General features: G+C 44.0%; 1 protein-coding gene across 1 annotated transcript in view; it reads left to right on the top strand.

Annotated features, from left to right (window-relative positions):
- frem1a (Fras1 related extracellular matrix 1a) overlaps positions 1 to 22253 on the top strand; it is a 52719-nt gene that overhangs the window by 29578 nt on the left and 888 nt on the right. The window contains exons 19-37 of the mRNA XM_079589416.1: positions 867 to 1052; positions 1160 to 1356; positions 10808 to 11015; positions 11410 to 11554; positions 11728 to 11869; positions 13008 to 13203; positions 13302 to 13566; positions 14512 to 14929; positions 16787 to 16988; positions 17088 to 17232; positions 17428 to 17557; positions 17652 to 17721; positions 18219 to 18365; positions 18510 to 18712; positions 19381 to 19428; positions 19576 to 19734; positions 19828 to 19944; positions 20036 to 20151; positions 22055 to 22140. Of these exons, the coding sequence (XP_079445542.1) occupies positions 867 to 1052; positions 1160 to 1356; positions 10808 to 11015; positions 11410 to 11554; positions 11728 to 11869; positions 13008 to 13203; positions 13302 to 13566; positions 14512 to 14929; positions 16787 to 16988; positions 17088 to 17232; positions 17428 to 17557; positions 17652 to 17721; positions 18219 to 18365; positions 18510 to 18712; positions 19381 to 19428; positions 19576 to 19734; positions 19828 to 19944; positions 20036 to 20151; positions 22055 to 22140 (3180 nt within the window). The remainder of the gene's footprint in view (positions 1 to 866; positions 1053 to 1159; positions 1357 to 10807; positions 11016 to 11409; positions 11555 to 11727; positions 11870 to 13007; positions 13204 to 13301; positions 13567 to 14511; positions 14930 to 16786; positions 16989 to 17087; positions 17233 to 17427; positions 17558 to 17651; positions 17722 to 18218; positions 18366 to 18509; positions 18713 to 19380; positions 19429 to 19575; positions 19735 to 19827; positions 19945 to 20035; positions 20152 to 22054; positions 22141 to 22253) is intronic.

Raw genomic sequence — 22253 nt, forward strand, 5'->3', positions numbered from 1 at the left:
TAACATGCGGTATGTATGTGCACGTATTAAAGAGCTGTAGAAAGTATAAACCTTAAAACAAGGTATTCATTATTTTTTAAATATTATATGATTACAGTATAATATCAATAATCTCAGTTATAGTATGATTCGTATCCCTTGTGAAAAGAAATTACACGTGAGCATACTTTAAAAGAGAGCACTTCTTATAAAAACAATATTCTTTAAACTTAAGTGTGAACTGATTGTAATGTTTTCAGACACTTAATTGCATGATAATTGCAATTAAATGAAAATGTATTATAGTTTAAATGTATATTATATCCAGTTAGTTGAACTTAAGAGTGTTTTTGGACCCATTTAAGTAAGTACATCTTTATACGTAATTTCATAATTGCTTCTATTGTCTTTGAAATATGGTTAAAGTGTGCTGCCGAATGTACTGACAAGCATTTATGGTAAACTAATGGCATTTCTATTAAAACTTGCATGTCCTGTATTTAAATTTATTTGCAATTACTCATTTGTGATAAAGAAGTTGCAATTTGGTATAATTAAAGTATATTAACTTTACATGTGCATTAAAAAATTAACTTTAAAGCACAACAAAATATTATAATAAATTATTATTTTAAATGAAAACTTTGATTACTTTTAAAATAGAATATTTTACATTATTACAAAGTGCACTTAAGTGTGTAAAGAAAGAGTCATGAAAGTACACCTAAGTGGCCTTGTATTTCAACATGTTCTCCAAGTAGTTTAAAAAATATATACAAGTACATTTGAAGTACACTAAGCACACTTCTTCTTCACAAGGGATATTGAAGCATTTGCTGCTTGTTGCTGACACTTTAGGGTCCATGATACTTTTTTTCTCACATCAGGAGAGGTGTTTGTGGTGAATGAAGGAGGGTCAGCCTCTATCACGGTGACCCATCTGAGAGTTGAAGACCAAGACTCTGCTCCAGAAGATCTCAAGCTCATCCTGGTTGCTCCTCCACAGTTCGGCTACATAGAGAACATCCTGCCCAGTCCAGGATTTGAAAAGAGCAACATGGGAATCAGTATCGGTGAGTCAGTTCTGTTATGACTTTGACTTTGCCAAAATTGGCATCATTGCATTGGTTTATATTATATGTTAATACTGGCCTGAATTGTTGTTTTTTCCCTGGTTTAGCCTCGTTCACCTACAGGGATGTGTTGAATGGACACATTAACTATGTTCAGTCTAGACACCAGAGGATGGAGCCGACCACTGACCAGATCATGCTGCACGTGTCCGACGGGAAACAGCAATCCTCTTCAGTCCCGTTCTACATCATCATCAGTCCGACCAATGATGAGATTCCAGACTTCCTGGCCAGAAACATCACGGTCAGTTATTTACGAGAATCATCTCATAAATAACACAGTGCAGCAAGTTAGCTCAAAAGGGAAAACTGTATAATTAAGTGTAATGGGTTTTAGCTTTCAGAATGAACTGTAGCAGAATTAACCTTACAAGCGTCCACCAAGCAGACTGTACAATCTTGTATCAACTCTAAGAAAAATTATTCTCCTTGCCAAGAAGGCTTTCTTACTGTATATACTGTACTAACAGTACAAAAGCAAAGTGACTTTGATTTGTGAGCCGCAAACACAGAGACAATCAATTGTGAATAGAACAAGGTTTAATAAATGAAACGTCTCGGTTACGGATGTAACCCTCGTTCCCTGAGTAGGGAACGGAGACGTTACGTCGAATGACGACGAATGGGGTTCGCTTAGAAGCCTATCCTCTTCGAATATTAATAAAACGAGCCAATGGCAAGCACATGCCATGGGTCTGCTGAATTTGCATAGCGTAACTCCGCCCCACAGTGTGGGTATATAAGGAAGTGAGCCGGCAACATGCAGATATGTTTCTTCGCTGAAGGAGCCAAGCTGAACTCAGGCTGTTCCAGCGGTACAGCGGAAGTGGCAGGAAGACGTAACGTCTCCGTTCCCTACTCAGGGAACGAGGGTTACATCCGTAACCGAGACGTTCCCTTTCGTTGTCACTTCGAGTTACGTCGAATGACGACGAATGGGGTTCCCAGTCCAATCACGCCACCTCGGCTGTCTTCCAGTGCCCTGCGTAAGTCTGAGCTCCCTGTCGTGAGACTAGCACGGACGAAGGACTCCTACTTAACACAGGAATACCAAGGTACACTGGGAAGCATATCACAGTGGAATATGCAATCAGTGCCCGCCCGAAGGGGGGGGGACTTAAGAAAACACATATGACCCGGAGGGGGGAGCATACGGAGAACACTGGGGTGTCCAGCCCGTAGGGTGGAGTATTTCAACCCCAGGGGTGGCAGACTGGCTTGCCAAGGGAAAGACACATGCTCGAAGGAGGCTTACAGTGGAAATACACACGTGGGGGTCGCCCAGCGGGGGAACCATGCACATGGTGGCACCTAGCCAACGTGAAAGCTGCCGGAGGCATAACTCTGGCGTTGACGTCAACAGCGCTGGAGGAACTCAGGGCTTATCAGGCTCACCTGAGGAGAAAATCGCACGTATCCAGTCCGTGGAGTGGAATGGCGAGCAAGCGAAGACACCTGAGCGGGTCCTAGCACCGGCTGGTTGAAGCGAGTACTCGGGAGGACACTGGCTCCACTCGGAGATTGTAGAATCTGGCGAATGTGTTGGGTGTCGCCCAGCCTGCAGCTCTGCAGATGTCTGTTAGCGAGGCGCCATGCGCTAGAGCCCAAGAGGAGGCCACACTCCGGGTGGAGTGAGCCGTCACACCAAGGGGGCACGGTCGACCTTGCTGCTGGTAAGCCAAAGCAATGGCGTCCACTATCCAGTGAGACAACCTTTGCTTGGAGAGAGCCCTTCCCTTCAGCTTCCCACCATAACAGACAAAGAGCTGGTCTGAGGTCCTGAAACATTGCGTTCTGTCTACGTAAGCACGGAGGGCGCGTACTGGACAGAGCAATGCCAAGGCTGGGTCTGCCTCCTCCAGGGGCAGCGCTTGCAGGTTCACCACCTGGTCCCGGAAGGGAGTGGTGGGAACCTTGGGCACATATCCAGGCCGGGGTCTCAGGATCACGTGAGAAAAGGCCGGCCCGAATTCCAGGCACGCTTCGTCTACAGAAAATGCGTGCAGGTCCCCTACCCTCTTGATGGAGGCCAGAGCAACCAGGAGCGCTGTCTTAATTGACAGGAACTTAAGCTCCACTGATTGCAGAGGCTCAAAGGGAGCACTCTGCAGGGCAGTTAGTACCACTGAGAGGTCCCAAGAGGGAACGAGAGGAGGGCGAGGAGGCTGTAGTCTCCTCGCTCCTCTCAGGAACCTGATGACCAGGTCGTGCTTTCCCACGGACTTACCATCAACTGCGTCGTGATGTGCGGCGATAGCGGCAACATATACTTTCAGGGTGGAGGGAGACAGCCTTCGCTCCAACCCATCCTGCAGGAAGGAAAGCACGACACTGATCGGGCATGATCTGGGGTCTTCTGAGTGAGAAGAGCACCAAGAGACGAAGAGGTTCCACTTCAACGCGTAGGCATGTCTAGTGGACGACGCTCTAGCGGAAGTGATGGTAGCCACCACCGCTGGTGGTAGGGTACTCAAACCTGCCTCGTCCCGTCCAGGAGCCACACGTGGAGGTTCCAGAGATCGGGACGAGGGTGCCAAAGGGTGCCCCGTCCCTGAGAAAGGAGGTCCTTCCTCAGAGGAATTGGCCAGGGAGGTGCTGTCGCGAGGAGTACAAGTTCGGAGAACCAGGTTCGGGTGGGCCAGTGCGGCGCAACCAATATGACCTGCTCCTCGTCCTCCCTGATCTTGCACAGGGTCTGTGCAAGAAGGCTCACTGGGGGAAACGCATACTTGCGGAGGCCCCGGGGCCAGCTGTGCGCCAGAGCGTCCGTGCCGAGCGTGCCCTCGGTCAGGGAGTAAAACTGGGCGCAGTGGGACGAGTCGTGGGAGGCAAACAGGTCTACCTGTGCGTCCCCGAACTGATCCCAAATCAGCTGGACCGCCTGGGGATGGAGTCTCCATTCTCCAGGAAGAGGCTGAAGCCGTGAGAGCTCGTCGGCTGCACAGTTCAGGTCTCCCGGAATATAAATGGCTCGAAGCGACCTCAGATGCTTCTGACTCCATAAGAGGAGGTGGCGGGCGAGTTGCGACATACGGCGGGAGCGTAGACCACCTTGTCGGTTGATGTACGCTACTGTCGCGGTATTGTCTGATCGGACTAGTACGTGCTGGTTCTTGAGCAGCGCCCGGAAGCGGTGCAGAGCGAGACGTACTGCCAGCAACTCGAGGCAATTGACATGCCATAGGCGGTGGGGTCCTGTCCAGGAGCCCGCGGCAGCATGTCCATTGCACATGGCACCCCAGCCCGTGGAGGAGGCATCCGTTGACACAACAACATGCCTGGAAACTCGTTCTAAGGGCACTCCGGCCCGTAGAAAGCTGAGGTTCGTCCACGGGGAGAAGGTCTGACGGCAGGTCGGAGTAACTGGTACTCGGAGCTTGCCCTGGTGCCATGCCCACCTCGGGACTCGATCGTGAAGCCAGTGCTGAAGCGGTCTCATATGAAGCAATCCGAGCGGCGTTACCGCGGCTGCAGATGCCATATGCCCCAGGAGCCTCTGAAAAAGTTTCAGTGGAACCGCACTCTTGCTCTGGATTTGTCTCAGGCAAGTCAGCAGTGACTGCGCGCGCTCGCTCGTAAGCTGCGCGCACATGGCGACCGAGTCGATTTCCATACCGAGAAAAGAGATCCTCTGCACGGGGCAAAGTTTGCTCTTCTCCCAGTTGACCCGAAGGCCCAGACGGGCTAGGTGCCGGAGCACTAGGTCCCTGTGTTCGCAAACCTGGTCCCGAGAGTGAGCTAGGATTAGCCAGTCGTCGAGATAATTCAGGATGCGAACCCCGTGTTGCCGTAGCGGCACAAGGGCTGCCTCGACGACCTTCGTGAAGACGCGAGGAGACAGGGCCAGCCCGAATGGGAGAACCGCGTACTGGTATGCCTGCCCCTCGAAAGCAAACCGTAGGAACGGTCTGTGTCGAGGAAGAATGGAGACATGAAAGTAGGCGTCCTTCAGGTCGATCGCTGCAAACCAATCCTGTGGCTGCACACATTCGAAAATGCGCTTGGCCGTGAGCATCTTGAACGGAAGCCTGTGAAGGGAACGGTTCAAGACGCGCAGATCCAGGATTGGCCGTAACCCACCGGTTTTCTTGGGGACAATGAAGTAGGGGCTGTAGAAGCCGGACCTCATTGCGGCTGGAGGGACGGTCTCGATCGCACCCTTCGCCAGCAGGGTGGCGACCTCCGCTCTCATGACAGGGGCATTGCCACCGACCATAGTGAAGCGGACTCCCCTGAAGCGGGGAGGAGACCGCGCGAACTGAATCGCATAGCCGAGCCTGATGGTTCGCGCGAGCCAGCGGGACAGGTTGGGAAGCTCTAACCAGGCTCCCAAGGACCGTGCCAGCGGGGTCATGCGAACGACAGACGTCCCCCCGGGGGTGCAGCGAAGCGGCATGACCGGCCCGGACGTGGGTGGCATAGCGGCCCGGTGTGGGGGCACGGTCATTAGCCGCGTCCTGCCAGAGGGAGCCAGGGAAGGACCAGCGTTCCACGGGGGCGTGCTCTGGCAGGGGTCTGGCGACAGAAGGGGATGAGAGCGGCGGGGCCCGTGGGCGGCGCGCACTGTCATTCCCTTCTGGGGGCTCAGAGATGGGGATATCAGTTCTTTCTTTAACCACATTAGGGTGCTGCCCACCCGTGGGTGAGCAGCGGGGAGTGGAGAACAAAAGATTCTCCCCCGGCCCTCCACCGGGGGAAGGAGTGGTCCTGCTACCATCTCCTGAGAAAAACTGACAGCCATCTCTGAGCAGCCCGTCTCAGGAGCGCCGCTTGGCCTGGCGTTTAGCGGGGCGCGGGGCTGGAGAGGGCTGGGGCGCCTGCCTGCGGCGTCCTCCACGACGCGGCCCGGGTGAAGGCTGCTGCTGGGGCCGTGCGGGAGGGGCGGGAGCCGCGGGAGGGCGCCCTCGGCGGCGAGCAGGCTGAGGCGTCTGAACCGACGGCTGGGTGGAGGCAGCAGCGGGCCGTCGGGGCAGAATATGACGGATAGCCTCAGTCTGCTTCTGGGCGGTTGAAAACTGTTGGGCAAAATCTTCAACCGCTCCGCCGAAGAGGCCAGCCTGGGATATGGGGGCGTCAAGCAGACGAGTCCGCTCAGCGTCCCTCATATCGGCCAGGTTGAGCCAGAGGTGTCTCTCCTGGACCACACTAGTGGACATCACCTGGCCCAGGGAGCGTGCGGTCACTTTCGTCGCCCGGAGAGCGAGGTCAGTGGCGGCACGCAGCTCATTGAAGAGCCCTGGGTCAGTCCTCCCCTCGTGCATGTCCCTGAGCATCTGGGCCTGGTAGACCTGCAGAGTGGCCATGGCATGCAAAGAGGCGGCTGCCTGCCCCGCAGCTCTATAGGTCTTCGCCACCAGGGTCGACGAAAACCTACAGGCCTTGGAGGGGTGCTTAGGATCACCACGGGAAGAAGCACTCTGTGGACACAGTTGCATCGCAACAGAGCGTTCAACCATAGGTACCCCAGTGTACCCGTAAACAGCCGCCTGATCGAGAAGAGGAAAGGCGGAGGAGGTCGCCGAGCGATCACGGGAAGACAAGGGTGTCTTCCAGGACCTCGAGACCTCCTCATGCACATCCGGGAAGAAAGGCATTGGGGTTGGACGCCGACGTGAATCGGCGGCCGCCCCCAAAAACCAATCGTCCAGACGCGAGCGCTCGGGGCAGGGCGGCGGATTGCACTCTAACCCGATGCTCGCGGCTGCCCGGGAAAGCATGGCCGTCAGCTCGGGATCAGGATCGGGCAATGCTGACGCGCCCGGAGGCGGCAGCACAGCCGACCCCTCATCTCCCGAGGACTCCTGCCCACCTTGTGATGCTGTGATCGACATAGCATCGTCATTAGGAGCGCCAGACGGCGCACTCGGTCCGCCGCCGACCGTTGGCCGGGACTGATCGAGCGCATCATCTGGTCGGCTCGCGGGTTGCGGCACTTGAGAGGGGGATGTGGCCCGAGGACGAATCGTCGGTTGTTGTTGCCACACCGTCACCCTCAGGTCACCCTGGCCACCAGCCGAAGTACCAGCTCTATTTGCACTAGAGCTGGTAGATCGGGGTGTGGATGAGGGGACTCTCACTCTTTCAAGATCACTGAGTCTCGACCGTAGTGTCGCGATGGTCATGTTTCCGCAATGAAAACACGAGTCATCCACAAGCGCTGCTTTGGCGTGCTCTAAGCCCAAACACGCAAAACAGCGATTGTGCCCATCTAAATCAGACAGCCAGTGACCACAACCAGAAGGGCACGGGCGATGCATCTTTAAAAAGACGTGCCACGCGCTTTGCTCTTTTAGAGAGAAGGAAGATCCCCGCAGATGCTGAAGCGACCAGGGAGAGAACACACACACACTGGCAGATCACTGCTCAGATCGCAGGGAATGTGCACTCGCTGGAACTCGCTGTCACACCAACACCTGGAGGGAAGCTCGTCTCGAAGAGGAATAAAGAGATGATACTCAGGATGGCTTGTGGAGTGAAGGATAAACTTGGCTCCGAAAGCGAAAACATATCTGCATGTTGCCGGCTCACTTCCTTATATACCCACACTGTGGGGCGGAGTTACGCTATGCAAATTCAGCAGACCCATGGCATTTGCTTGCCATTGGCTCGTTTTATTAATATTCGAAGAGGATAGGCTTCTAAGCGAACCCCATTCGTCGTCATTCGAAGTAACTCGAAGTGACAACGAAAGGGAACTACTGGTTAATACAGCTAAACTAAGCACAACACATACTGTATATACAGTGAAAAGAATGGCAATGTTTACAATAAGTTAACCACCACGACCTATTGAGAATCATCAGAGAATTAAAATCACCTTAAAGTGGAAATGAAGCAGCCGGTCAAGTTTACATTTAGTAAACTGATTACCATTTTAATAAATGGTCAAAACTTAGAGACGCATCTAAAGTTGATAAACGAATACTTGCATTGGCTTTGGTGCTGAACAACTGGATGCGTATAGAGCACAGAGATTATTGATGAGTTCGTATAGTAAAAGGAGTATGATGCAAGTTATGGTAACTTTATACGCCATTAATTAGGAAATGAGAAGAGGATTTATTTCAACACTAGACGTGACAGGGTTTGGATAACATTTATTTACTTTAAATGTAATTCAATTCAATTAAATTCAAGTTTATTTGTATAGCGCTTTTCACAATACATATTGTTTCAAAGCAGCTTTACAGAAAACGCATTTCAAAAATATACATACAAAAATACAGTTAGTTAATCACAAAATTTAGGGCATAACATATCGCCGGCGTTGGGTCGTCTCTTCACAGGCGTCGAGTCGTCTCATCACAGGCGTTGGGGCATCTAAAGTCTCCATGAGAGGCTGGATACATAACTGGAGCTGACGAACTCTATTTGAGTTATAGAACTCTATTTGAGATAACAACAAAAAAGGCAGATGGGAAATAATTAGCGTAGCTGCTGTTCATAATATGAATGCATTTGATCTGATTTAACTGTAGTATAAAAGGTATGAGATGCATCATGTGAATGCTTGGCTAAAGAGATGCGTCTTTAATCTAGTTTTAAACTGGGAGAGCGAGTCTGAGCCTCGGACAATATCAGGAAGGCTATTCCAGAGTTTAGGAGCTAGATGTGAAAACGCCCTCCCTCCTTTAGTGGACTTAGATATCCTAGGTATGACCAGAAGCCTCGAATTTAGCGATCTTAAAGAGCGCGATGGATTATATGGCGATAGAAGATCTCTTAAATACACAGGAGGTAAACCATTTAGGGCTTTATAGGTCAGTAGCAATACTTTGTAATTGATACGGAACTTAATAGGTAACCAGTGTAGAGATGATAAAATTGGTGTTATATGATCATATTTCCTTGACCTAGTAAGAACTCTAGCGGCTGCATTTTGGACTAACTGTAGCTTGTTTACGGAGGATGCAGGACAACCAGCTAATAAAGCATTACAGTAATCTAGTCTCGAGGTCATGAATGCATGAACTAACTTTTCTGCATCAGAAACTGATAGCATATTACGTAGCTTAGCAATGTCAAATAACAAATTACAGTTAAAGGGATAGTTCACTCAAAAATGTTAAAGGAACACTCCGACTTTTTGGGACTTTATCCTATTCAACTTATCCCCCAGAGTTAGATAAATCCATACATACCTTTTTCATCTCCGTGTGTACTATGAGTCTGTTTGACGCACCCACCGCTAGCCTAGCTTAGCACAAAGACTGGATGTAAATGGTTGCAGCTAGCATACTAATCCAAATAAGTGACAAAATAACGCAAACATTTTCCTATTTACATGTTGTGATTTGTATAGTCACAGAGTGTACAAAAAACAAAGTCAAATGAGACACAGACATATTTTAACCGTATAAATACTGGGAACTATATTCTCTGAAGGCGAAGCACTGCTACTTGGGCGGAGTGATAACCGCAGCACCTGAGACGCGCCGTGGTGAGGAGCAGAGAGTTCGTTCAGAGCGCGTCTCTGGTGCGCTGCGGTTATCACTCCGCCCTATATTCAGGGAATATAGTTCCCAGTATTTATACGGTTAAAATATGTCTGTGTTTCATGTGACTTTGTTTTTTGCACACTCTGTGACTATATAAATCACAACATGTAAATAGGAAAATGTTTGCGTTATTTTGTCACTTATTTGGATTAGTATGCTAGCTGCAACCATTTACATCCAGTCTTTGTGCTAAGCTAGGCTAGCGGTGGGTGCGTCAAACAGACTTATAGCACGCACGGAGATGAAAAAGGTATGTATGGACTTATCTAACTCTGGGGGATACATTGAATAGGCTAAAGTCCCAAAAAGTCGGAGTGTTCCTTTAATTCTTTCATTAATTACTCACCCTCATGTTGTTCCAAACCCGTAAGACTTTTGTTCATCTTTGGAACACAAATTAATATATTTTTGATGAAATCTGAGATCTTTCTGTCCCTCCATCTTTCTGATTGTAAAACTAGTCCATATGAATTGAGGCTTTTTATCCAAGATCTAATCTAATTTAGGCTTTTATTCACATATAAACACTGATCAGCGAACTTAAACAGAAGCTCAACCGAACATGCTTGACGCGCGAGAACAATTGCTTCTTGCTGAAGCTCAAACATGCTGTGTAACACGAGAATGAACATCATTGGTTCTCGCATGTTAAGCGAATATGCTTGAGCTTCTGTTCATGCTTAGATCTGATGTGTGAGTTGATGAATGTTTATAAAAGCCTAAATTAAATCTGTTCATCATATAAAGCGATCGTGTCTCTTCAGAAAATGTGGACTAAATCTCTCAATTCATATGGATTAGTTTTAAGATATCTTTATGAACTTTTTGAAGCGTCAAAGTGGTAGTTGCGTAGCTGTCAATGGAGGGACAGAAAGATCTCAGATTTCATAAAAAATATATTAATTAGTGTTCCGAAGATGAACGAAAGTCTTATGGGTTTGGAACGACATGGGTGAGTAATTAATGATCGGATTTTCATTTTTGGGTGAACTATCCCTTTAAAATGATAATCAAGCCTTTTACATGTAAACATAACTTTAATGAAATAGGCAGTCAGAGAGTAATCTTGTATATAACAGCTAAATAACTGAATAAAGCGAGTAGGTTTGTACATTTGGCATGATCTGTATCAAGAAACATTGCTCTAATCAGTTGAGGTGTGATGACCATTATGACCGATGAACGTTTGTCTTCTAGGTTCGCGAGGGAGACATGAGAGAGTTGGACCCATCTATAATCAGTGCGGTGGATCTTGATGTTCCCAGAGACCGTTTAATGTTCAGCATAGTCCAGCAGCCTCAGCACGGCTCCATCATGAGTGTCCCACTCGGCAATGATGTGACGCATTACAAGAGCGGATCTGAGATCCCTGTGGAGCACTTCACTATGGATGACCTCAGGAGTGGTACTGTACTTTAAAGTCTTTTACGTTTTCCTTTCGACTACCGTCAAAACAATATATTGAAGATATTGTATATTTGTAATATATATATTATACATGTATTACCAGTAATTTCATTATTTTATCTTCATTTACAAGTAAAAACATCACAATTACTGAGCAGTGTTGCAAGTCCCTTTGCGCCACCTAGTGGTGATTTCGTGAACGAGTGTGTCATGTGACTACGCGGCGGCACACCCGCGGTAGTAATAGGCATTTTGGTTGACTACTTACTGTGTGTGTGTGTGTGTGTGTGTGTATATATATATATGTTACATGATTTAATGCGTCCCTAACCTTTTTGTTTTGTTTTTTAATAATATATCAGACAATATATTTTGTGTTACTCTGTCCTCAGGCATGACTCTGATGTACATGCACGATGACTCTGAGAGTGAGCAGGACGGATTTATTGTTCAGCTCTCTGACGGAAAACACCAGCTCCAGAAACACGTGCGTGTTAAAGTACTTCCTGTCAATGATGAGGAGCCACAAATTATACGGTAGTTGCAAATCAATATTTTTAAAGTAAATCATGCTCATTCATCAATAAATTATACATTAGTTTATTTGTCGTAACATACTGTATATATATCATTATGAATTTCTCACTACACAATACATTCAAGACATTATATAAACATATATATAAACACACAATATAATTTATTTGCAGGAACACTGGCCTTGAGATGGAGGCTGGGGAGTCCAGACTGATCTCCAGTGCTGTGCTTAGCGCTCACGACAAAGACACTTCATCTTCTGACATCATCTATGTGTTTGAGAGCATACCGAGTCATGGTGTCATTCAGATGAAGGTCAGTTTGCTCAATATGCAGTGAGAAAAATATCTAATCTCTTACTGTCAAAAATAACAGAATCTCTGAGAAATGTTTCCAGCACCTTTGAATATATGCCATGAAGAATTCGCCTTTGGCTAAGCCACGCCCTAGAATGTAGATTGACCAATCACAGCGCAGCCAAGAACGAGCTCCCACAGAGGTTCCGACACTTTTTCACGGCGCTCCATTGACTTCAACGCAGGAGGCTCATATTTTTGGTCTCGGCAGGCTATTACGTCGTCGTTTTATAAAAAAATATGGTTAAACGTTGTGCCTGGGGCATTTGTAACACAGATACGCGTTTCCCAGAGAGGTTGGAGGGGGTGTCCGTTTTTTCCCCTTCCCAAAACCAAAGTTAAATACTGACAAGTGTCGTTTTTGGATTAAACTGTGTGGACGTCCTCAGTCAGCGAAACCCCTCAAGGATCAACAAGCTCACTTTTGTGCTCTAAGATACATTTAGCTTTTAACCTTACTGTGAAGTTATAACGTTACTAGTTAGACAGTTTTATGCTGGTTTAGGTTATGATTTCGGTTCTCTGCCCTAATTGTTGATACGCTAGCACACGCTGCTAATAAATACAACGTTATACTCGCGTAGTCCGTTTGCTTTGTAAATAATAACGATTATAGAAGTGAATAGAGACCTACCCAGCTTTGCATGACAGTGTTTCTCCTGATATTGTTAGTCACAGCCTCCGTCTCGATTAGGATATGCTGTGGTTCATTTTTTGACTGTGACCGTTATGCTTTTGCCTCTATTTGGATGCCTTGTTGTTGCTTGCGTTTCACCGTTTGTCTTGAATAAAGCCTTCAAACGCACACTGCAGACACTTTTGCCTACTTCTATCGGACACTTTATTTGCTGCTTTATAAAAGTTTTATAAAATTCCAGCAGGAAGAGCTGTCACAGCATAAGCCATGTTGATACCAATCCAGAGCCCAGATGAAGTTGTCGGAGGTAGCAACAGTAACTAAGGGGGGCGGGGCTTAGCCAAAGGTGAATTAAGGCAGTTCTGAAGGCAGAAGGGGGACCAACCTGATACTAGCAAGATGTACCTAATAAAGTGGCGGAAAGTGTATATATATATCCAGAATGTTTGCTGTCCTTCAGGTCGGCACAGACTGGGTGTCTGTATCTGCAGGAATGAACTGCTCTCAGCAGGTTTTGGATATGAACCTGTTACGGTACCTTCACACCAGTCACCCTGGAGCACCCGCTGCTGACTTCTTTGTCTTTCACCTGTTGGACGGCAAGAACCGCTCTCCTGCTCAACACTTCCACATCACAGTCAAAGAACTGAAGAAAGGTGGGCTGCTGCTTTTATTTCCTGATGATATGCATCCTATAGTCCAAGAGTTATCATCAAGTCAGTTGTTTTCAAGTCTGCTCTGTGCTGATCTGCAGGAGACATAGCATTATTCCTGAAGCCTGTGAGGTCTAGTCGAGGGGAGCGTGTGGTTCTCACCACAGACGTCTTGCTGGCGGTAGACGGCACTGACAAGGCGGAGGAGCTGCTCTATGTTATCACTGTACCTCCAGCACATGGTCACGTGGAGTACGTCAAACACACCGGCGTGAAAATTCAGTCGTTCAGTCAGATGGACGTAGCGGCAAACCTGGTGTGTTATGTTCATGACAACAGAGCCACGTCACCTAAAGAGACCCTGCAGTAAGGACCTCATGCTAGGACTGGTGCAGTCTGCGGTCATCATCAACCTTTTCTTTTATCTTGCAAAATAATGTTATAGTTTTATTTTTAGAGTTATTCTTCCCCCAAAAATCTAAATAAATAATAAACATAATATTTAGGAAAACATTTAGGATTTTTTAAATTATCTTTGTGATAATTAAGCACAATTTGCACTCAAGAATGAAATATAATAAATATAAAAAAGATGAAATATGAATATATAAGTACAATTTGCACACATATTGTAAGTACTGTAACTAAATAAATATTAATTAAATAATAACAATCTGTATATAAACAGTGTAATATATATATATATATATATATATATATATATAAATATACAGGTGAAACTTGAACATTTTTAATATCGTCCAAAAGATAATTTATTTCAGCAATTCAAAAAAGGTAAAACGAATATATTATATAGACTCAGTACATGCAAAGTGAGATATTCAAGCCTTTATTTGTTATAATTTTGATGATTATGGCTTACAGCTTATGAAAACCCCAAATTCAAAATTAGAATATTGTGAAAAAGTTTTCATAGCTGTAAGCCATAATCAACAAAATTATAACAAATAAAGGCTTGAATATCTCACTTTGCATGTATTGAGTCTATATAATATATTAATTTCACCTTTTAAGTTGGTGAAAGAAAGAAATGAACTTTTGCACGATATTTTTGAGTTTCATCTGTAAATGTATATACATATATTGTGATGTGAATATAGGCTTACTTTCAAAATATAATTTCTTACTTATTTCTATATTTATTTATTGTGGGGTGAAAATATTACCCAGATGTGAATAACCTTTTTTTTATCTTAAGTTTTGTTTTATTTAATTGAATTTCTGTGCAGCTACTGTCCCATTAAGGTTATTGATTTGTGTCTTTGCTCCATATGTCTACATTATCCATAGGTTTGTGGTCAGCAATGGCATATCAACTCGCAACGGGACCCTGGAGATCTTAGTGGAAATGACTGATAAGGTTCTGCCCACACTAGTGCATAACACTGGTCTGCGGGTTCCCCAGGGGTCCACCATAACTTTGACACCTGATGCCTTACTCCTGTCTGATCCTGACAGCCCACACACTGCCTTGAGCTACAAGGTGGTCCACCCTCCCCAGTATGGCCAGTTGCTTTTGAAGGGACAGACACTGGTCGCTGGTAGCAGTTTTTCCCAGCAGAACATTCAGGATCTGTCTGTTTCATACAGACACTCCGGAGGAGCTTCTCAGATCGATCGCTTCAGATTCACAGCCTCTGACAGCACAGAAAGAGGATTCCTGCTGGACGGAAACGTGCAAACTGAGCCAGTCTTCTTCACTCTGCAAGTTAGTTGCACTCATTTGTTTTGGTACAATTTTTTTTTGGTTTACCTATTTTTAAAAATTCAAAAAGGTCACTGTAACATTTTTTAGAAGACAAAAGAACAATGCAGACATTTCGGCTGTCTGTCTTCGTCAGTGTAACTACCCAGACAGCAACATAGTGTCGGCCCAGATCCGGCCTACGTCTGGTACACATGGATGGATCTGGGCCGACACTTTTTTTTTTTTTTTTTTTTACAATTTTTTTTTTTAAAAGATCATAATCCTCATTTAAAGGGGTGGTGAAATGCCATTTTCGCAAGATGTAAAATAAATCTCTGATGTCCCCAGAGTGTGTGTGTGTGAAGGTTTAGCACAAAATACCCCACAGATATTTGTATATAGCATGTTAAAGTTGTCACTTTTTGAGGGTTTGCAAAAACGCACCATTTTGTGCCTGGCCCTTTAAATGCAAATGAGCTGCTGCAGAGGGGGTGGGGTTTCAAGAGCTCATGTGTGTCAGAGCCATATAGAGAGATATAGGGCCCTATCTTGCACCCAGCGCAATTGACTTTGAACACCGATGCATGTATCATTCCTATTTTGCACCCGCGCACAGCGGACTTTTCCCTCCACAGACGCACGTCGGTAAATTAGTGAATGAACTTGCGCTCACGGGGGCAGTTAGGCGCAAAGAGGACGCGTGTTCCGGCGCAAAACTGCCCTGGTGCTATTTTCCAGTTTTAGAAAGCAATTGCGCCACTGACCAGGAAAAAAACATTCTAAAGACAGCGGCGCGTTGCGCGTTAGTGATATGATATTTTAAGGGCGCGTGCTTGGCCATAATGTAGCGTGTTAACTCGCATCCACTTTGATTCTCTAATAATTATAAAGTCAAGTCAAGTCACCTTTATTTATATAGCGCTTTTTACAATACAGATTGTATCAAAGCAGCTTCACAGTGATAACATGAAAATAATACAAAACGTCCACCTTCAAGGCAGATCTAATATAAAAAGACGCAGCAGTTTTCATTTTTGCAAATCATACATTATTACAAGGAAAAATATTAACACACGAGGGACATCATTGTTGTGTCCGTGAAGATGTGAAAAAGATCTATCTAGATTTTTAAAAAAAAATCTAGATTAGGCTACACATTTACCCAAATTATACGCCTGTTTAACCGAAGCTAATTTGGGTGGGTTTCTCCCATCATCCCCAATGTCACTTCTCTGTGTTTTACGGCCCTGACGAGAACGTCGGTCTCCTCGGCTGTGAACCGCTCCTGGCGTGCGCTGGCAAACCCGCCGTTATAATAGCGATCCGCCATGGAACGAGCGCCTGCACTTAAAGGGAATGTGAGAGGACGCTCTGATTGGTTTATTTCACGTTACGCCCAAACCACACCTATGAATAATGAAGCTACTTCAGACCAACCCCTTTTAGATTTGCGCCAGACGCAATAGTCATTTATCCCGCCGGGAAAATAGCAACAGCGCCGGGATCCGCCCACAAAGTTACTTGCGCTTTGACACTTGCGTTTCAGATCGTTAAAATAGGGCCCATAGAGTTGAACTGTGGATTGTTTAAATATGATCACCTGAAGATTTGTAGTGTTTTCTATATAACCACTGAGAACAGTGAATTGGTACACTGACGAATGCACGTTTCCAGTCCTGTTTGAACTTAATAAACTTATTTTTTTTGGAGTGCAGGCCTTTTAAATTTTTTTGACTACAGAGACATAGGTCTTAGCACCTAATTAGCTCTGTATTTATATATTTTTCATACATTGTTAAATGCATATCAAACATAACTTGTATCCTGTCATTGTTTTCCAACTTTTAATCCTGCTGTAATGATGTGTGTGTGCCACAGATTGAAGCTCTCGACAGCTCAGCTCCACAGATAACGGTGCTGGAAACCCTGTGGAAAGTGGAGCTCCTCAAAGACGGTCGTTATGGGATCTTCATTTCCTCCAGAGAGCTCAAGGCTCAGGATAAGAACTCTGCAGACGGTGATCTGATCTATCACATCCTCAGACCGCCTTACTTTGGATACCTGGAAAATTATACCAATGGTGAGAGGTCCGTCTGTCTGTGTATCCGTCTATCTAGATCTAGTCTTCCTGTCTGTAATAATGTATTTACACCCTGTATAATCTTTGACATGCCTGTAGGTGAGTTTGTGAGGCATCGTTTCTCTCAGAGGGATCTGAACAGAAGGAATATCCTCTACATCATAAACTCTGCTCTGGACGCTTTGACTGACAGCCTGGAGTTTGCCGTGTCTGATGCACTGGGCATATCTGGACCCTCTCACAAGTAAACCTTGCGCTTTGAAATGTTGTTTAAAAAAAAAAAAAATCCATTGCCCATAAATAGGCGTTTCTTATAGCAATATAATGTTTTTGTATTTCTCAGTGTATTAATGGAACAGCACACCTCCACACATACTGTACACTTGAATGGCATGTTGTTTGTGTATATTAGGATGTGTAATATTACTCCCTCTGTCAGATTGGAGTTTAGCTGGGCCAGTGTGGAGCTGACCAGGTCTGAGTATATAATATGTGAGAGTAAGGGGTCAGTCTCACTAACCATCCAGAGGAAGGGGAATGTGCAGGACTCGTCTTATGTGACTGTACAGGTATAGAGTATAGCCTATATTTTGTGGTTTATTTGATTGTCTTTTATTCTTCTGAAAAAAGGATTTGAATATATATTGTTTTCATTCTCCATAGGTGAAAGAATTAACAGCATCTGCTGGAAAGGATTTTATACCGGCTTCATCTTTGATTCAGTTTGACCCAGGTAAATTGAAACATGTTAAAGTTGTCACTTTTTGAAGGTGAGCAAAAACGCACCGTTTTTGTGTGTGTCCCTTTAAATGCAAATGAGCTGCTGCTCCCGGCACAGAGGGCGGAGCTTCAAGAGCTCTGTGTTAGCAGCTCTGATTACCTCACGCAGACACGCACTGAACATTTCAAAAACGTTTAGCCTTTTATGTTCAAACCGGAGTCATACAAAGATGGAGAGACTCAAGAAGAAGTGACAACATGTAGAATGCAAACGGGACATTTCTGAATGGTTAGTTGATGAATTTATGTAGCTGATGTGGAGTTATCTTCTAGTCATGGATTAGCATATTCTGTCTTGATAATCAATAAATCATGTTCCCGGACATCCGAAATCATAATCAACCACCCCTTTAAATAAGTATAATAATGACTTGAGATGCTACAATACTACAGAAGCTAATTAATTCAATGCTTGAATCATTGTTAACGTGTCCTTGCGTCTTTTCTCAGGGATGGTCAGTCGAGTATGGAGAGTGGAGATTGTTCAGGATTCTTTAGAGGAAGGTGATGAGAAATTTGAGGTTACCTTGGTATCTCCGGTGGCTGCAGTGCTGCAAGACAAATCTAAAGCCACCATCCTCATAAAGGACACACATGGTTAGTGCAGATTGTCCAGAAGACTGATATTTGGTTGAACAGTTCTTTTAATGAATATAGCAAAAAATTATTATCCTACTTTTTTCACATGATGATGAAACGTCACGTTATGTTTGTAAGGTCATTTGTTGGGTGTTTCTAAAGGGCAGTGCAGAGAGAGCCGAATCAAAGCAGGATCTGGTATTCAAGGCCAGGAGGTTGAGCCAGGTCCGTACCCTCAACACGGCTCCATCCAGGTGGAAACATTACCTTTCTCTCAGGGATATATCAGAGGTGATGGAGATATAACAGCTGAAGCGCCCTCCACTACAAAGAAAACACTCAGAGTCATTGGGAATGGAAAAGTGGTAAGTTAATATGATTATACATATCATGATTATACATATATATATTGATTAGCCTGACGTAGTCATACTTGGATTCTAGTCAGAATATGAGTCTGATACTGCTTCATTGGGCTGTGAATATGGGGCGTTTCAAACGAACCAGGACAGAAAAAGCCTCTGTACTCAATATCTTTCCGATCGACAAATGCCTTTTATACCATTTATATACTATTATGGTATAAAATTAGCATACTATGCATTTGATATACTATAGTGGTTTTAATAGCTTTTAAATATTTGCAGTTTTCAATTTTAGTTTCTATTTAGAAATATAGTCTTCTATTAATTTTTTAGCTTCACTGTCATTTTAGTTTTAATAATTTCAGTACTTCTAGTTATCTCTCTTAGCTGCCATGGCAACATTTATTTAATTTTTATTATATCTAAATGCAATTTGTTTACACGCATTATACATATATACACACATATATACATACACATATACATATACACATATACACACACACACATATATATATATATATATATATATACATATATACACATATATATACATATACACACACACATATATATATATATATATATATATATATATATATACACACATACATACATGCATATGATATATATATATTCTGAATACTCTAAAGCACTTTCATCCACAGGTTCAGCCTTCAGAAATCATTCGTCATGGATCTGATGTCATTTACAAAGTAAGTGGATTAACACAAAGGCAGTAGAGGAGATGTGTAGCTGCAGTTGTGACTAGATATATCTAGGTTATATCCGAGAACATTATTTATCTTACATTTTGATACTATAATTTTGTTATTATTATTAATATTATCAATAACTTACAGTATCACGGTATGGTATCGATGGCGGTGGAGGACAACGCTGACTCCAGGACTGACAGAAAGGCACAGGTGCAGGTGACCAGCTGGGGGCAGCAGCGCGCTCCTGCGCTCAGGACAAAACTACAGCAAACGGACAGAGTTCTGCAGCCTTCTGGGACTCGGGTAAGAGTTTTGTGAGTGTGTCTTGAAATCATCCGATTAATTAGAGTAATCTTTTAGCAAATAAACCTGTGTTTGGTGCCTCTCTCTCCCAAGCCTTCTTCTAAACCCTGCACTCCAGAGCTCAGTGGCTTCCTCCACTACAACGACACCTCCGGTCAGATGTTTCACTGTAATGGAGTCTCCTGGAGGCCCTGGACACCTACTAATGAGGTCATTCACATACAGATTCAGAGTAAATCTACAGTTTCTACATTTCATGAGATGATTTGAATATTTTCATGTGTTTTCTGTACTCGCTCAGACTGTGAAAGCACAGAAATGTCCTCGAGGATGGACGAACCACAACGACTTCTGTTATATTCTGAGCACAGAGCGCAAAGCCACGTGGAGCGCTGCGGTGCGGGCCTGCAGAGAAAGGTAAGACAACACGCTCAAAAACAATTATGACTTATAAGGCTGGATGAGTCGTCAGTAGTTGCTGAATATCAGAGCCAGTCTGCTGATTTGATTCGACAGATTTCACAGAAAATTGCGTAGTGTATGATGGACCTGTTTTTTGTTTTGTTTTTTTTTCAGTCTTTGATTTCCTCCAGTCGGATGATATCAAATATGTGTGATTTTTTTAAAGTTGGCATGAAACAAGTCTTTTCTTCCCTATTGTGACAAGCTAAAAAGTAGGCTGGGACTTGATCAGGGTTGCCAGGTCTGCATAATTGGTCTGCATGGCCAATTAAAAATAGCCTAAAAGTAGCCCAATGAGCATATATCCTAAACATCATATACGTATATAAAATACATATTTTACAGTCACTAATATCCAAATTTAAAATAACTAGGTATATCGTAGTGATAATAAACAAACGTAGCACAGTTTTATCATTTGTATATTATAGCATATTTCGTTAAGCGTTTTTTTTTGGTCAAATATAATTTATGCAAGATTTGTCAAACCTATAACCCATGTGGTAAAAAAAAAAAACCTGCGGCAACAGTTTAAAACTAGCCCAATTCTGTCAAGGACTTGATTTTGGCCGTAGAGCTGTACAATTCTGAATAAATTGAGAATCACGTTTACATTTTTTCAAATAAAGATCACAATTCTCCCAAGATTCTGAACAGACAACTAAACAAAATAACATGATATTTACTAGAGGTTCTGACAAAATGTTATTGACTGCAGTCTATTTAATAGTTCATTCATTTGAGTTCTTTTTTTTTTTTTATCAGTTTGAATGAATGATTCAATGACTCACTCATTAAGGCTTTATTTGTTTCATTAGTGATGAATCAGTGTTTTTGAACAAATCTCTTGAACGAATGATTCAATGACAAACACATCCGCTGTGTCCGAAATCGAATACTTCCCTACTATGCGAAAAACAACATGGCAACAGAGCAGTTTGTCAGAATACATAGTACTCGAAAAACATTAGGTGAAAAGTCCCAGGATGACCTACTACTTCCGGCGAGATTCTGAAGTTAGCAAACGATGGACACTTTACTATCCCATGAGGCCACAGGAGACGATTTATGAATGGAAGTGAAGCGATTCAACCGATGCTGGTAAGTCATGTGACAATAACAACATGGCGGATGTAGTACGTCCCAATTTCATTTATACTATATAGAACATACTTTTTAATTGGTCAATAAATAAATTTGCATCAAATGTAGTACCTACCGGTACTCAGTATGCGATTTCGGACACAGTGATTTTTTTAAACAATGCGTTGTCGCCTCCTGCTGGTGTAACGATGTAATTGATACAATCTTTATTTGAAGCGGTGATTTGTTACCATAGACATCAGGCTATATCTGAACTATAAACTTTTATCACAGTACTTCTGTGATAATTAGAATTATTGTAACACAGAAATAAGCATAATGTGTGGTTGAAACATGACAACTGCTCTGAATGTGATCGTAGCTACGTGTCAAAGGTTTAATAGACAGTTGAATCGTTGTCATTTCCGAATAAGATTGTGTGAGTGTTTGAATCGAGATCGCCATATTTGAACGATTAATCGTGCAGCTCTATGAGGAATTGATTGGATGGTTGTGATTTGCTATTGGTGGATCTCATGTGAGTGACAGGTTGCCCCGCCCCCCACGCCATTGAACGCGTCATTAGCGAAGAGATGCCGCTGCAAGATGGAGGGGAAATTATTTTGATGAAAGATTATGAGGAACTTGAATTTTGTGCATAATGATGTGCACGAATAAATCATTTATATAATAAACACTGTAGTATTCCCAAAAAAATAAGAATGGTCAAGTTTGTGACTTTAATGTTGACTAACTAACTACTTGTTTCCTCAAGCTTCAATGGAAACCTGGTCAGTGTTTTGTCAAAAGGAGACATGGACTGGCTGTGGGACTTCAGTGAAAGAAAACCCTTTTGGATTGGTAACTTTTTTTTGTGAATAAAACTTAACTTTGCAGTCAGTGTGATTACGATGAATGTAACATTTGTTGAGGTTCTTTAGCGCAATACGATTTAAACATGAACTCATCGCTCT

Source organism: Phoxinus phoxinus, assembly GCF_949152265.1.
Source record: "Phoxinus phoxinus genome assembly, chromosome: 2".
NCBI lineage: Eukaryota > Metazoa > Chordata > Actinopteri > Cypriniformes > Leuciscidae > Phoxinus > Phoxinus phoxinus.